General features: G+C 39.8%; 1 protein-coding gene across 3 annotated transcripts in view; it reads left to right on the top strand.

The window, feature by feature from the left end:
* The first annotated feature begins 1,146 nt into the window (after positions 1–1,146).
* Positions 1,147–15,978, top strand: part of MTA3 (metastasis associated 1 family member 3) — a 135,772-nt gene continuing 120,940 nt past the window's right edge. For 2 of the 3 annotated variants that reach the window (XM_085054955.1, XM_085054954.1), the window contains exons 1-3: positions 1,147–1,308; positions 3,423–3,490; positions 5,446–5,539. In XM_085054955.1, coding sequence (XP_084911081.1) covers positions 1,281–1,308; positions 3,423–3,490; positions 5,446–5,539 — 190 coding nt within the window. In that variant the 5' untranslated portion in view covers positions 1,147–1,280. The remainder of the gene's footprint in view (positions 1,309–3,422; positions 3,491–5,445; positions 5,540–15,978) is intronic. The other variant, XM_085054956.1, reaches the window with a different exon arrangement.

Here is a 15,978-nt window from a genome sequence, read left to right on the forward strand (position 1 = left end):
CTTGAATGTGTGGATGTTTTTTAGAGAAGAATAAATCACCGCGTCGTATGCTGGCTTCTTGTGTTTCAGGAATTTGGTACTCAGTTGCTTCTTTGACACAAAGTAGTCATTTAGGAAATTAAAAGTGTCCTAAAAGTAGACAAAGACTTAATAGTCCCAGATTTGCTTAAAGGAGAAAGGGAAGACAGGGTATGATCGTTTAAAACACCAGGGAAGATCATCCTCCTTCTAATCAACACATTTTCCTGCAGCTCAGGATGAAATGAAATTTTAGCTTGGTAATGCTCAAGCTGCACACGTAAGTATCCAGGGCGTAAAAGAAATAATAAATCATCCCCTTCCTCGCAGGAAGACGATAACAAGCATTTCTCTCCCAAGGAGGCATGCCACAGCAGGATCAATTTGTTTGTAAAGTGTATGGATTGTTTCTGATGGTGTGAATTTTATATAAACAGGGGGAAATGGCTCCATGTTACATCACTATTGATGTTTTTGAAGCATCTCTCTCATCGGATGATTTGTAAGCATCTTTCGACGCTTCCTGACTCCGAGACGAGCTGCTAGATTTATCTTTATTCTGTGGTAGCTGTTTTCCGCTGCCTGTTGCGAGCAAGCTGCCTCCTGCGAACGGCGGGGAGCTCGGGGAGGCACGGTGCCCGGGGCGGGCTGGGGGCGCCGGAGCCCCCCGCGGGACCGCGCTCCGCGGGCGAACAAAGGGCAGCCAAACTTATCGCCAACAGGTGCTGCTCAAGAAACAAACTTTCTCTGGGATACTACTCGGAGTCGCCAAGGGGGAGAGATCCCTCGGCCGCTCCGGGGAAGAGGCGAACACCAAAAAAACCCCAAACCCGGAGAGGAAAGGGACAAAGCGGCGGGAGCCCGCAAAACGTGGCGCGCTTCGGGCACGGCGGGGAGCGCGGCCGAGCACCGCACCTCCCCCGGCACGGCACGGCACAGCACAGCACAGCACAGCACCGCCCGGCCCGGGCCGCCCCACCCCACCTGCGGCCGGGCCCTGCCCGCGACCCGCCCCGGGGCCGGTGCGCGGGGGGAGCGGCGGGGCGGCCCTTTAACCCCTTCCTCGCCGGCGGCTCCGGAAGCGGCGGCGGCCCCGTGGGGCGCTGTGTCCTGCGCCCGGGCGGGGAGGGGTGGCGGCGCGGGGTGGGGGCGAGCGCGGCGCGGGGGGGCGGCGGCGGGAGCCGCTCCCTCCTTGCCCAGCCCGGCCCGGCAGAGGCGGCAGGAGGAGGAGGAGGAGGAGGAGGGCGGCGCAGAGCGCAGACATGGCGGCCAACATGTACCGAGTGGGAGGTATGTGGGGTCGCGGCGGCGCCCGCCCGGAGCCCCCCGCGCGCGGCCGGGGAGCCCAGTTCTGTATCCGCGCCGGGGCGGACAGCGGCGCCTCGGCCCCTCGGGCTGGCGCGGCCCCGAGCGGGGCGGCCGGGCCCGGGCGGGCGGCGGGAGGCGGCAGCCGGTCCGGCAAAGGGTCGCCGGGCCCTCCGCGGGGCGGAGGACGCAGGTTCCTCCTCCGCCAGCCCCGTGCGCCGGGTGGGAGCCCGGCCCCCGCCGCCGAGGAGGAGAAGGGCAGCGCCGCCCTCCGCGGGGAAGGGGGGAGCGGCGCCGCCGCCGGCTTCCAGCCCCTCGCCGCGGCGCGGGCCGGGCACGGCCGCCCTGCGCGCCTCGCCTCCTTCCCCGCCGAGCGGCGGAGGGGCTGCCCGCCGGGCCCGCGGGGCGAGCGAGGGGCCGCCTGCCGCCGCCGTGCGCCCCCGGCCCGGCCCGGCCCCAGTGCGGCCTGGCGGGCCCTGCCGGCGGTGCGCTGCGCTGCGGTGCGGGGCGGTGCGGTGCGCACGGGCAGCGGCGCTCACCCCGGGGGGCGCTTCCCTCCGCGCCGCTCCCCAGCCCCCGCGCCCGCCCGCCTTCCCTCCCTCCCTCCCACGGCGGAGTTTCTCCGCGCCTTCCCTGGTCTGCCGGGGATAAATAATTAATCCGGCTGTGTAACCGGGGATTTCTGTCAGTTTCCCCGCTCGCCGCCGTGACCCCTGTGGAGCGCCCTGATACGTGACTGCTTGGCACGGGGCGAAGGGCAGGGGGGGAGGGGGCACTGAGGCGGTGGAAAGCACGGCAAGCGCTTGCCTTCCCACCCCCAGGCTGTCGAAAATGACAGGAGAACTTTGGCTCCTTCACGGAGGGAACGAACGTGGCAGTGTGCCCAGCGCTGTGGCTCAGGTGCACCGCTCAAGTTAGGTGTGCAGTACTGGGTGCTCAAAAATCGCTCTGTCCTCCTGCTCTCTCAGCAGCCAGAGCTGAGAGGGGAGATTCGTGGAAATGAGGGATGATAATAGTGTGAATCCCATTCCACTAATGTTTTGAGATATGCTGATAAAGCCACAAATCTTCCATCTGCATGCTCCCTCATTAGGGCATTTAGATTGTAGTCCCATCAGCCTTTACTCATGAAAGTAATCCTTCTCGGAGCTGGTAGAGAGTAGGGTTTACCTCTTAGGTCACCAATTCTCTTTTCTTTCGTTGTAATCTTAATAAGCAATAGTGAACAATATCCAGAGATCATATTCTTTCATTAGAGCCGCCTGAAGTTCCATTTCATTGTAATGTAGTGTCAAAGCATTGCAAAAGACTTTTGTACATCATTATGGTTTCTCCAATTTTAAAAATAAAGTTTGCAAAGCACATGGTGCAGAAGTCGAATATCAGATTTAAAGTGTGGCTGGCATTTGATGGGTACTTTTTCATTTGATAAAACCAAGTTTTCAGAAAACTATTGAAGGAAATGCGCTGCATGTCAATTCTTTGTATGTTTCATGGGAGCAGCTTTCAGGATATGAGTAAACTTCCATATACTCTATGATAATATTTTTATATTAATGATGCTGGAAGAGATTTTGTCCTGCAAGATCCTTGCTAATCTCATGATAATTGCTGCTTAATATAGTTTGCATCTTACTGGACAGGGATGACAGCAGAGCAAGTATCATAAAACATGCATTACTCATGGGGACTGTACTGCTACAGCATCTGATAATAAATGTGAGGTGGCCTCTCTTACAGAAATATTAATCTTTATAATATAGAAGTTCACTAAAGTGTTCAGTTCTTAAATCTTCCCTAATTGATTGTGAGAAGTTGTTCCTTCTGTATCAAGATTTATGAAGTGTGTGGATTACTGGGTTACAGTGTAAGCTTCAACACAAGGCATTTAACCTTTTTTTCCAGCATGGCTGTTAAAACAGGTGTAGTGCAGTTATAACCAGAGTTTGGGAACAAATCATGATAAATCTCAGCATGGAAATACATCACTGTCCTAACATTCACGAGGAGATCTCTGCCCCTTAGAAGAAAATTTTTGCACTAATAATGTCTTTACATATTTTCTGGTATTTCAGCAACTTTCCCTTTTTTCCTTGCAGATTATGTTTATTTTGAAAATTCTTCCAGCAATCCATATCTCATTAGGAGAATTGAAGAACTTAACAAGGTACAAATATCTAAGATTCTTTCTTAACCTTTGGCAACAGTCAGTGTGCTTGTCAAAAACTGAGAATTATTTCCATCCCATAAGATTTCTGCTGTGGTGGGGTTTTATGGTGGGTTTTATCCTTTTGTTTTTGTTTTCTTTTTGTCTGATTGTTTTTTGTTTGTTTTTGGGTTTTGTTTGTATTGTTTTGTTTTTGGGTGGTTTTTTTGTTTTACTTCCTTGACATTTGCTATGTGTATATTTCATTTACTGAAAACTTGCTATGTGATGCCCTGTTAGCTAAGGAAGTATGCAATTGCTCATTCCTGGTGAACAGGATTCTTCTTCTGTAAAATTTTTCAAATGAATTCTATGAATTCTTGTAGAAATGAATGAGTTTAATTCTCTGGCTGACGATGACACAGTGAATCCATCTGGAATGACAGCCATCCTGTAATGTGTCTGCTTTTAGATATATGTGTAAAGAGCTGGTAAAGGTACCAGTGAGACTTTGCAGTGATCAGATAACAGAATATGTGACTTCTGTGGCTGCTTATTGCTCTGTTTATTGGCAGCTGTGAATGAAGAATTGGCTTTTGAATGAAGTACAGACTGTGTTCTCTGTCTTTATCCTGAGTGTATTTTCCAAAAAAATTGAGACTCCATTGAGTGTCATTTTGGGGAAACCAGGATTATTTTTCTTCACTCTTACAGTACTAAGAATAATGTGGAGTTTATATGCATTTTTTTTTCTTTTCCGTCAAGCAGTGTTAAAACTTACTGATGCACTACATCAAAAGTTAATAGTCAAAATGCCCATCAGGATGTGAATAATAAAAAAGATATATTTTTCCCCAGTGGTTAAAAAGTACATAAAAAAAATTGGTGTCCTGCAAGTGGTTTTCTTCTTATTAATGAAGCAGTACTCCATAGAAGACATCAAACACACATTAACTGTTAGTGCTGTCCAACACAACATCCACTGAACTTGTGCATGGCAAATAATTTTTGGCTTTTACTGGAGAAGAATATTTTTCATTCACAGTAATTGAAGTGATTCCAATCATGTTTTCAATGTAATGTTTATTATCTTTAAACTGTACTGCTATAATTTAATCTTGCTCAGACTGGGTAAAACAGAGTCATGTATTGAGATTTTTTTTTTTTTTTTTTTTGTAAAGAGTGTTTGGAGGTGTAGTCCAGTCATCATAAGTATGAATGGTTTGCTTTCATGTGTTATAGGTATTGAGCAAATGTGGAGATGTTATGTAAATATGTAATGAAATGCTTTGATTATTGCTCTACCAGGGACAGTAGATTTTTTTTGTAAGAAACTTAATTAAAACATTATACTTTTCAGTTTTAAATAAGTAACTCAAGGTAGAAAAGTACTTTTTACCCTCCAAGAAGGAGGATACAGCTCTTCAAATACTAGTAAATTCTTTATATTATCAAGCTGAAGAGCATGGTTCCCATAATGAGTCATGAAAACAACAGTGAACTAGATAGCTCTTTTATTTTAGGGGCTGTTATGACTTTTTCAAATAAACCTTTCAAAAGTCTTTCAAAAAGACTTTCAGTAAATGTTATATTAAATGAGACTCTGAAAAAATGCCTGAGTACTTTGAAATATACATTCCCGTCTAAAGCAGGATTGCAAAGAAATGTTCACAAAGTTCTAAAATTTCTGAAGGATTCTTACATTAGCATGATACTGGCATTGCATCTCTGAACAGCTGAATTATTTATAAATTCTGAGGACTAAATAATTGTAGTTAATCCTCTTCTCTAGTCTGAAATTGGTACTGGCCTCTCTCAAGAAGATTTTATTTATTGGAGTAATTCTGTTGATTTCAGCTTGACTGATCATGTGAGAACTACTGATATGAGGGAAGACTCCAAGCAGAGAGCATTTAATTTGTATTACTCAGCTGAGGATGGATACATTCTGACTTGATTTTATCTTTCTTTTGTAGACTGCCAATGGAAATGTGGAAGCAAAAGTGGTGTGTTTTTACAGGCGAAGAGATATTTCCAACAGCCTTATAATGCTTGCAGATAAGCATGCTAGTAAGTAGATTGTATATGGCATTTATTTGTTAACTATCACAGCCTGCTCAAGTTCTGCAACTGCTTAAAATTGCCATTTTTTGGGCATGTGAAATATATATTAGGCGTTCATTAATACCCGGTTAGTTGCTTAGTATTATCTGACACTATCCTGATCCTATCGGTTGCTTCTGGGAATTAAGTTAAGCTGTATCCATGTGATTGAAACTGTTCATCTGAAAAAAAAAAAAAGCATCTATGTTTTCGTCTGGAAGATACAGCTGCATTTCTTTTTTTTTTTTATGTCAAAAGTAATTCTTGGTTGTAAGTCAATTTAAGCTTAAGAGCACTTGTGAGTATTTGATTTGACTTTGAGTTAGGCATAAAGATGTATTGCTTAATGTAAAGAATGAAATATATCATTGGAGACTGAAAATCACAGGAGATTTTAAAAGAGCTGTTATGTGCATTTATGCTAAATGTAGCTATTAGTCAAAAAATAGAGAGTTTTGGGCTTTTTTTTCTTTTTGGTTTTCTTTTCAGAAAGACAGCAAATGGTAATAAGTGGAAAAAGTCCCGTTTTTAACATGAATCTAACTTTTTTTGGTATCTGCCATTTGGTATACAAGTGAGATACAATATTGTTCCATAACTTTTTGATAAAGAACATAATTCTGAAGAGAAAAAATATAATTCTGAAAATGTAATTCAGAACCTAAAACTCAGAAATGTTTAAGAAAACAGTAATTTGCAAAATACTGCTGTCATGTTTGTAAATAACTGAAGTGTAAAGTATATCAACATCCCATAAATTTCATGCCATATGCTATTAAGTAATATTTTGGTTATATATGATACTTGAGATTTCAAAATTAATCTGTGAATAAGTTATGTAGGGGTTATAAATCTCTAATTTATCAGGATGAATCTCTTGAAAGACATTACATAACGCCAACTTTTTAATGCAGATATACAATGGCATAATTAGGTGCTTTAAAAATACCCTGCAATTTGTTTAATGTCCGACTCTGGTAATTTTGCTCATCCAGGTATGGTTAGTCAAGAGAAACAGCAAACTTTTGGTTTTGTTCTATTTTATTGGTCCTGGAGAAGTGGAGGTGATTTGAGTACATATATGAAGTGCTAGCTTGGTTTTTATAGAAAGAAGATACATCTTGCTTATGTACTAAGCGAATGATTTAATGTTTTTCTAATATAGTTGGGTACATGCTATAGTTATTGGTGACCTATTTATGATCATGGTCATCAACCCCGCAATCATTAGTCTTTTGAGTTCTTCCATCTGAAATGTATAGAAACAGAACTTAAGGTGAGCTTCACCAACCTTTCTAGCACATTTTTTTTGTTTTTCTTTTCTAATGGAGGGGGCAAGAAAGTATGAAAAGGAGAACAATTTTACTAAAAATACATGTTTTTTTAAAAAATTTGATTTTTAAAGCATGAATCTTGTAATTTATTTTTTTTAGTTGGCTTATTTTTTAGAAAAGGGTATGTTAGTCCTGTGGGCATCATTCAGTCTGGAAAAGGGAATAAGATTTTTCTATTTCCTTTGTGAGTTTTAGATTGCCATTCTGTCAGCACTTGGATATAAAGGACTTGTTGATGGTCTGTTGCTCTTCTCCTGTAGCATACTAAGGGTTTGTTGGTGTCACTAGAAGTGCCGTGGAATCTTCCATCATGTTTTCTCTGTTGAGATTCTCTTGTGGTTTTGTAGTGGGAAAATAGATGTGATTTCCAGCTGGTTCAGCAAACATCTTCAGAATGCCTGTGTCTCATAGGTTATAAGCCTTCTAACCTAGTGCTCTTAGGAATTAGGTTCCTCTGTGAATGTTTTCCCTGGACACAATGTTTCTGCTCTGGCCAATCTGTGGCATCTGTAGTGCCAAGTTCTCTGCAGAGGTGTTTGTTACAGTTACAGGGGACAGCATATAGCGAAGGATTGCTCCCAGAGAGCTTCCTATAGCTCATAGAGCAGATGTAGTTAAATGTCAGCTCAATTTAAAGGCTTTCATTCTGCAATAACACAGTGTTCTGTTTAAAAATATGGTGTGTGTAAACAAAATATTTGTATATTTATGAATTGAATGTTTTGGAGTATATATTTGTTTTATATAGCTGAACATGTTGACACTTCAACACTTCTACCTGGTTTGGTATAAAATAAGTGCTAAAAGATGCAAGTTTCTTAAGGAGTGGAAACTCCAGTTCAGCCAGTGATTTCTCCTGTGTACCTGTTTGGAGAAGTCTTTAGAAAAGATCTGCTTGATCTTTTATAATGATATTTTGTATTGATAGCATTTTTTTTTTTTCTTCATGATAGAGAAAACTGGTCTGACTTGTATACTTCTCAAGATTTTGGCAGGTGGGGGTTGGGGTTTTTTTGACTGACACTTCAATTTCTGAAGGTTACATTTTGACATGTAGGTATGGTCCCACTTACTAAAAGAAGAAAACAGTTTTGTAAGAAAATATTTTAGAACTTGAAAAAGAACTTTTCAATAACTTGAAAAAGTTTCAAAATTATTCTAAAGAATGTTTGGGAAAAATGGAATAAAGTTGATCTGTGACTTTATCAGTGGTGAAGAATCAGTATACTGTTTTCCTAGGGTGGTGGTGTTGTTTTTTTGTTTGTTTTGTGTTTGCTCTTTCTTGGCATTGAATTGATCAGCAAAGTAAATCTTGCTGTAGAGGGAAAGGGAGGAACAGTGATAAATAGAAGATGGCAGGCAGTGCAAGAGCTGTTGCAACAGACACCAAAGTGCGTAAGCAAGTGAACTTGGAGAGGTGGGACAGGAACACTCAGCTCATTAAAATGGGTGAAGCAAACATAAAAGGGTGGCATAGAGATGTTTCCTAACTAAATGGTGTGATTGAGAAATTGCCAACTGTAGCTGAAGCTATAGAATGTAGATGATTGTTTATCGTCAGTAGAATTAATGTAAGTATTTTAGGGCAAGATTTTAATAGCTGTGGAGAGGAGACTGTACTAGATTTGTAGCAGCACTGGTTTTATGTTACTTGAGTGAAGGGCTCAAGTTCTGTATTTCCTTCTTTTGCAATAGATTTATCACAGAATCATAGAACACCTTTGTTAGAAGGGACACATAAGGATAATTGGGTCCAACTCCTGGCCCTGCACAGGGACCATTCCAAGAACCATAGCATTTGAGGTTTATTCAGTACTACTTTCTTGAAGCTGATTAGAGTGACCTCAGTGCCTGATGCCATTTTTTGCAGTCCTTTGCACTTGAAGTTCTTTATCTGATCACGTGCTATCATGTAATACTATGTCTGAAGTCATTCTCTTATTGCAACTCCTCAGCCAGCTTTTGCCTAGTCAACCATCTGGTGAGGATATAAAAAAAATTACTGTTGTTGGAGTCCTTCATATCCTGATTTATTAAAAGTGTTTGTTTCATTTAGGTGTGCTGAGATGCTGACTAAATGCCAAGAGTATTTCTGGGCCTGTGGTAAAGCCTATGCAGAATGCATTTTTTCTCATTAACACAATTGATATTCTTTGTGAATGAGAAAGTACTCAATTAAAAAAAAATCTGAGATGTTGGTTTCATTGACTGAGATGAAAGGTAAAGTGCAATTTTTCTAGATTACAGAAGCTGACATTAAAAATATTTTTTTCAATCTCACTTGCTCTTTTTACAGATCACTTACTGGCTTCTCATAGTTGCACTTTTTTTAGGACTTTTTAGCTTGCTCTTGATCAGTCATGTTTTATGTTACATTGCTTTGCAAAATGATGTTTCTGCAACACTATTTTTGTACATGATAGATATTTTGGAGGAAAGGAAGAGTTCTGCCAGTGATTCCTGGTTAGACAATCATTAGGGTTGGAAAAGAGCTCCAAGATCCAGCCTTTGACTGAACACTACCATGCCCACTAAACTCTGTCATCAAATGTTGGAGTCTACATTCTGTTCTGACCTTGGTATGACATTGATGTGTTGCCATCAGAAACAAATCCAGTATTCTCTCTGTACTTCAGTTTATTTGCCTGTAAAGTAACACTCCTATTGCAAGTTCTTATTAAAGTTGGTGAAAAATATTAAATATGCCAATACAGTTTTATGGTTCCCGTTCCAAAACATTTTTATAGTTCCCGTTAAAAGATCTCAAAGTGCCTTACAAGCACTCGGAGTTTATTTTCTATATAATATCCAGAATGTTCCAGCATTCCTTAAAATGGCTGGATCTTGCAGAACAGTTTAGCTGCTACTGAGCTTTCTTACCTTCACTTAAAGGTGCTTTGTATTTGAGGGGAGGAATATTTTGCATATTGTCTATGTTAATTGCCAACACTCCAGATGCATCCAAGAGAATGAAGCTGTTAATATTCCATCTGATTTTTGAGAAGCACTTTATTTCAGTAGAGCAGCAGACTAGCAGGTGTCATAGAAGATGTGAAGAAAATGAGCTTAACTTGAGCAGTAGTGTTTAGCAGATCACTCATTAAGGTTCCCAAAGATACAAAAAACTGAAATGTGAATTCCTTTCGTGTATCATCAGGTTTTTTAACATATGGTTGCTGTTGCATAGTGGTATTCTTAATACTCAGCTCCAGGAAAAACACAAGAATTTTTCATGCCCTCTTCAACAATCAAAAAAATAGAACTTAGAAAGTTGTGTGAAAAACGGTATGTGTGTGGAGACCCTTAGGGTTCAGAAAATAGCTTCAGATGTCTAAATACTTTGAGTTTGTCAGTGTTCTGTTATCTTAGTCACCTATTTGACTCAGTGTATTTCAAAACATTTATAAAATACTGTAGTTGGACTATTTTTGTCCAGATTGTAACACAACCAGAAACTTGGTAGATTTTTTTTTTTGTTGTGGTTCTTTTTCATTATAGTAGTTCTTGTACATCAAACTAAACAGTTATTCACAAAGGATACAGTGTTTAATCACAATCCCTTTTCTGAAAAATCACTTTAAGATGACTTTTCCTGTTACCTAATTCAAGTCACATAATGTCTTAGCGTAAAAAGTATATTTTGACTGGAGATTTTATTTCCAAATAAAATCCCAAATAGTCTTTTTTTTTGGTTCTAGTATTTCCCCTGATACGTGTTGGCTTTGCAGCCTATGTTAGAAGCACCTTTAGTGAAGTGAACCAACAGACAAATATTGACAGTTCTACTGCAATTTGCACACAGCGATCCATTTTCTCTACCTTGATAATTTTAAATGTTGAAATAATTCATAGTTTCTTTAAAAAAAAATCCCAAACAATAAAAAGAAACCCCGTGGTGAATGCTTATATTGTATCCTGTGTGCAGCCTCCAGGAAATTAATTAAGATGGTTTATTTGCTTTGCTGGTGAGCTAGTAGAGATTGCCGTCCATCCTATAGAAAAGGTTGCACTAAGGCATAGAGAGGTCTTAGTTACCCTTTCAGGGGAGCTGAAGTTTAAAGAGCTGCCTATTTAGCAGGCGCTTATTTGACTGAAAAGATGGTATTGCATCAGTCTTGACACAAATAAAACAGAAATGAAACGTTTTGGTCTTGGTGCTGTGGGTGAAAAAAAACCCAAAACAAAATAAATCTTTAGAGTTCAAGAGCTCAATTGATTTGTATCTCTTATAGTAGTGTCAGTAACACTTCCATGGTATTTTGTGGCATTTGGAAAGTTTTCTATTAGATTACAGTTAATTTTTTTTACTTGCACTTGGTGAGGCGGCCTCTCTTGCTTGCTGTTAAGAAGGAATCTGTTGATATTGCCCTGTGATGAAGGATACCATTTTTGTGGTTACATAGGAAGCAAAGGAGCTAAGGACTGGAAAGACAGAGTTGGGGATGAAAGACAGGAGAATCTCTTGAAGTGTATATAAGGAAGAAGGCTTGGCTGCTAGATACGCCTGAGGAGTGGGTGAGCAGACTCGTGCAGCTGGTCCAGTGAGATACTGCCTTGTTAATCTCAAGGCTTCTGTAAATATAAACTAATGTTTTGTTTGCAGCTCAGTGTCCCTGGCTCTGTCATCTCTGTCCACACACACCATGAGTGCCCAAGAATTAGGAGAAAATTAGTTTTGACCTCACATAGTTGCCCCCTTCTGTTTGAGGACAAGACAGGTTTTTCCAAAGTCCCTGTCTGTGAGCGACTCATCAGAAGGCTCTTGGGTTTGTTTTGAACATGGGGTGGTAGGCAGAGACAAAACCAAATATAGTAAGCCAGGAAATTTAGATGTGTGGGTTCCAGTGTTGCTTTTTTTGGAGTTTTACATGTTAATACTTATTTACAGTCATCTGATAGAGACATGTAAACTAAGCAGTAGCAAATTCAGGTATGTTATGTTGCTTCTGGGAAGCCTGAAATCTGTGATGTGGGAGAGACACACCTTAAGAGGACTGTTTAAGGATGGTACAGATAACAAATTCTTTAATCGGTGTCAGACTAGCTTTTATGCTGAGGCACTTATATTAATCTAACTGTCACTTTCACTGAAAATGAGCTTGGATTTTTTTGTGAGGAAGACATGATCTCTTTGGTCTCCTGAGACAAGAGAACATCAAGTTTTCCTTCATTTACCCAAGAGGAGGCCATCAGTAGTAATTTATTTGTAGAGCGGGGAGAAATTTCAGAACTTGCTGAAATACAGCAAACCTTGTAGAAAACTACTTCCTTGTCACCGAGGAGAAACTTGTCTCAAGCCTCCCAATTATTCTTTTCAAGGGTACTTTGGGTAGTCTCATAAATTATGTGTTTTGTTAATTTGATTTTTGTTCAAGAACTTGTGAATGTTCTTTCCCCTCAACAGTAAAAGCAATAAAGAAGCAGTAATGAGGAGCATTTTCCTTCTGACAATATCTGAATTTTCTTTTCATGACTGGCATTTTAGAATTAGTAGTTTTATTGTCTCATTAACAAGTTTACTGTCAGCCCCAAGTATCTTGTAGAATTATTAACTTCTGTGTCCATTCAGGCTCCTCCTTTGGCACAGAATGGCTTGCTAGATTGTGAATGTTAATGATCTTCTCTTAATGGGGTGAATGGATTTAAAACTAAGTTCATAATATTAGGAGTTCCTAGCTCTTATGAAAAACTTGCCATAAGTACGTTTTTTTTTTTTTTTCACCTGAGTATGTGTGATCTGCATTTGGGTCATGCATGGATCCTTCACATATGAAAAATTGTCCACTCCATGCAATGTGTATAACTACATCTGAATTTTTGTATGGACTGTCTAGCTAGTAACTGCTAGCTTCATCTTTAAACCTCTAAAGAATAAACTTATAATTTTGGCCAAGTGTGTGTACATTATTATTTTTTTTTTTCAAATTCAAAAATCTTATTTTCTGAACACCCAATTTAAAAGGCTTGAATACATTCTTGCCAATTTCTCTGAATGAAAAAACAAACTAAACCTAAATTCTGGATTAATTCTGTGGATTTGCTGTGAAGTGTGGAAAGCTGTAAAATATCAGTTCATATTTATGCTTAAAACTGTTTAATAGATATATGGAGCTCAGTTTTTATTTTTATTACTTAAATACCAAAAGTATTTGTTTAGTATGTTTCCTTGGTAAAGAACTCAGTAGGGTACAAAAGGTGTCACTTTTTTGAGCTCTACTCTCAAAATAAATTTTTCACATTTGAGTCTTTAAAAGGAGACAGTATTCACAGAAAATTGCCAAAGCATTGTGCATTCCCCTATTTCCCTGTGTTCCCTGGTCAAGTTTAAATACATGTGCCATTATTACTGTACTTGTTCAGAGTTTCTTTTGGTTTGTGGAAAACATGTAACTGTTTTCTCTCAGCTGCTTTCCTGCCTCTTTCATGTTTCTTAATTGTGCAGGCAAGTGATCCTACACTGTTTCCTTGGTACCCCCAACATATTTGTAGTGTTTAAATTTATATTATTGATAATAACTTTTTGTCTCATGAAGATAAATAGGTTGTTTCACACCTCCTAGATTTCCATAATCTCAAATGGTTCTACTTCTTTTTTTTTTTTCCCTTGGCTCCTAATTTTAAGTGACTTTTCCCACTTTCTTCCCAGCGCACCCACACTGTTCCAAAGCACCTGAGGCATAAATTTTAGACTACCAAAAGATTGCTAGGTTATCTCTATCTTTAAAGCTCCAATTAGAGATGCATTTCACATCTTCAAAGTGTTCTCTGATAGTCTAATTGAATCAGTAGTTTATATAATTTATAAATCTGAATGATGTAAACTCACTATTAATATAGAAAGACTTTTTCCCATCATGCAGTGGCAGTTAAATGTGTGATTTGGGAATCAGGTCTGATGATTTAAAGGCTTACCAACAGTAATTCTTTCATGTCTGTATAATGCAGTGGAATGAAGTCTGCAATAGTTGCCCTTGGTAATACTCATGCATGTAACTGCACACATGATGGCAGAGGTGGAGCTTTTAGCTTGGGCAAGGCTCTGTGTGAGAATGAGTGTAGTTCTTCCTACCCAAGCTGATTCATGCAGTGCTGTGTGTATATATATATATCTGGCATGAGGTATTATGGACTCGGTAGAAGTAGCAGATAAGATTAATGTGTAAAGCAGTTGTGTGGTTTGTCTGTAAATTCTCTTTCTGTGAAATGTAGCCTGTACAAGTAACAGGACTCAAAGTTAGCAAATATTTTGAGTTTCTCATGCCTCAAACCACGTGGAGTGGGTGGCCAGAATGGCTCTGCTATTTCACTGTGTGGTTTGTCTGTTCAATCAATACTTTGTTTTTCACCTCAGCTACTGTTTGTAACCCTCTCTGATCAAGTGAAGATTTGTAGTGTGAATCTGCTTTGCTTCTGGTTTCCATATGCAATACATATGATTCTGTGACCCTTGGAGAGAAATTGTTTTGTACTAATGTAGAATACATCACTCTCATAAGCAAAGAAAGTTTGAGTGGTAAAAAGCACAATTTTTTTCAGTAAAAACCTGTTCTACATTATCAAATTTCTAAAAGACTTTGGGGAGCTGAGTAGTTCATTTTGACTGTCACCTAATGCCTGAATCCAAAACGTGTGTGAAGATTTATCACAGTACATAGGATATGTACTGTGCAGGCTGCACAGCTGCTGGGCTATGCAGAGAGCATTATGCATGCATATATCCAGGGGTTATGTGAGTACATCTGCCTTTTCTCCTTGTTCAACAGGTTAAACATCTTTTCAAACCCAGCACAACTGAATTAGCTATCTTCCAGTTTTTGATATGCTGAATGATAGAATTAATTTTTGTCTGTTCTTGTTTTTGTGAAGGATTGTGGCAGTGATATGCAATGCTGAAGGGAGTCATGTTTCAGTTTCCTGTATTAAAAGTGCAGCCTTGTTTTGGCTTAAACCAGGGCAGAAACAGTGTTGGCAGAGTCAGTGACCTGTAACCTAGACCCACAGGGTCTTGTGGACCTTTGGTGTGTGACAGTTCCTTTAGGCACATCCTTTGACTGATGCTGCTGTCAGGAGTGAAATCCTGATGCAGTTATTCTCAGAAGGGCCTCAAGAGGCCGAGGACTCAGTTGCCAAGTATCATACAAGGAAAAAGGTTTTGATATAAGGATAGCTTTTATATTTGCCTTCTTCAATTTGTCCCTTCAAATGGGGGCTAGCTTCAAATACCTTCATAATGCTCTCCCTTTTCTTTTCTGCTCTTGATTTATGTTCTTAATAAGATAAAATAAAGCCATAATCAGAATACTGAACATTTACCATGTATGAGATGAACAAGTGAAGATTTTTGATATTTTACTTGCTGCAACAAACATGATATTTGAATGTGTTGTCTACAAAGTAATGTGCTAAGAGTAGAAGAAAAACTTCATTGGTTTACTTGAGAATGGCATATGTATTAAAATTTGACTAGTTAATACAAGGTGATGTTTATTCCTACACTGTTTGTTTATTTTTCCTCCTGGCATTAGAGTTAATAAATTAAAAGGCTTTAATAATTTAAAGTAATTCATATATTCATCTCTTTACACTTTTCTCAGTTCATATGTATAGTAGTCTGTACAGGCATCAAGGAAATAATGTATCCTGGAAGGTAAATCTATAACATAGTTGAAGATGGAAAAAGTGGATCCTTTAAGTCTTATACAGACCATCAGAGTGAATGATCTCCTTCCTGATTTTCTTGTCAGGTCTATAGACAGAAAAGCCTTCTTACCATGTTGGCATTGAGCTGGCATTCTCTTGGATAATATTTTTCTCATTTCCTAATTCCACACATAAGCCTTAATATGTCTTGATTAAGTTTACACAATAACACAATATATTTTCTTTTTTTCCCTCCTTTTCTTCTTCTTATTTTCCCCCCTACTTTTTCTTTCCTTCCTGCAAAAAATCCAACAAAATTCAGCCCTTCTGTAAGGAGATACTGTAGAAGATAAATAATTTGTGTTTTATAAGGAGAATCATATGCCATTTTGAGTAGGGGTAGGAGAGTGCTTGTACAATCTGTGCCTTTTC

The sequence above is a fragment of the Lichenostomus cassidix genome, chromosome 3, assembly GCF_008360975.1.
Source record: "Lichenostomus cassidix isolate B80296 chromosome 3, HeHo_3.0, whole genome shotgun sequence".
Classification (NCBI taxonomy): domain Eukaryota; kingdom Metazoa; phylum Chordata; class Aves; order Passeriformes; family Meliphagidae; genus Lichenostomus; species Lichenostomus cassidix.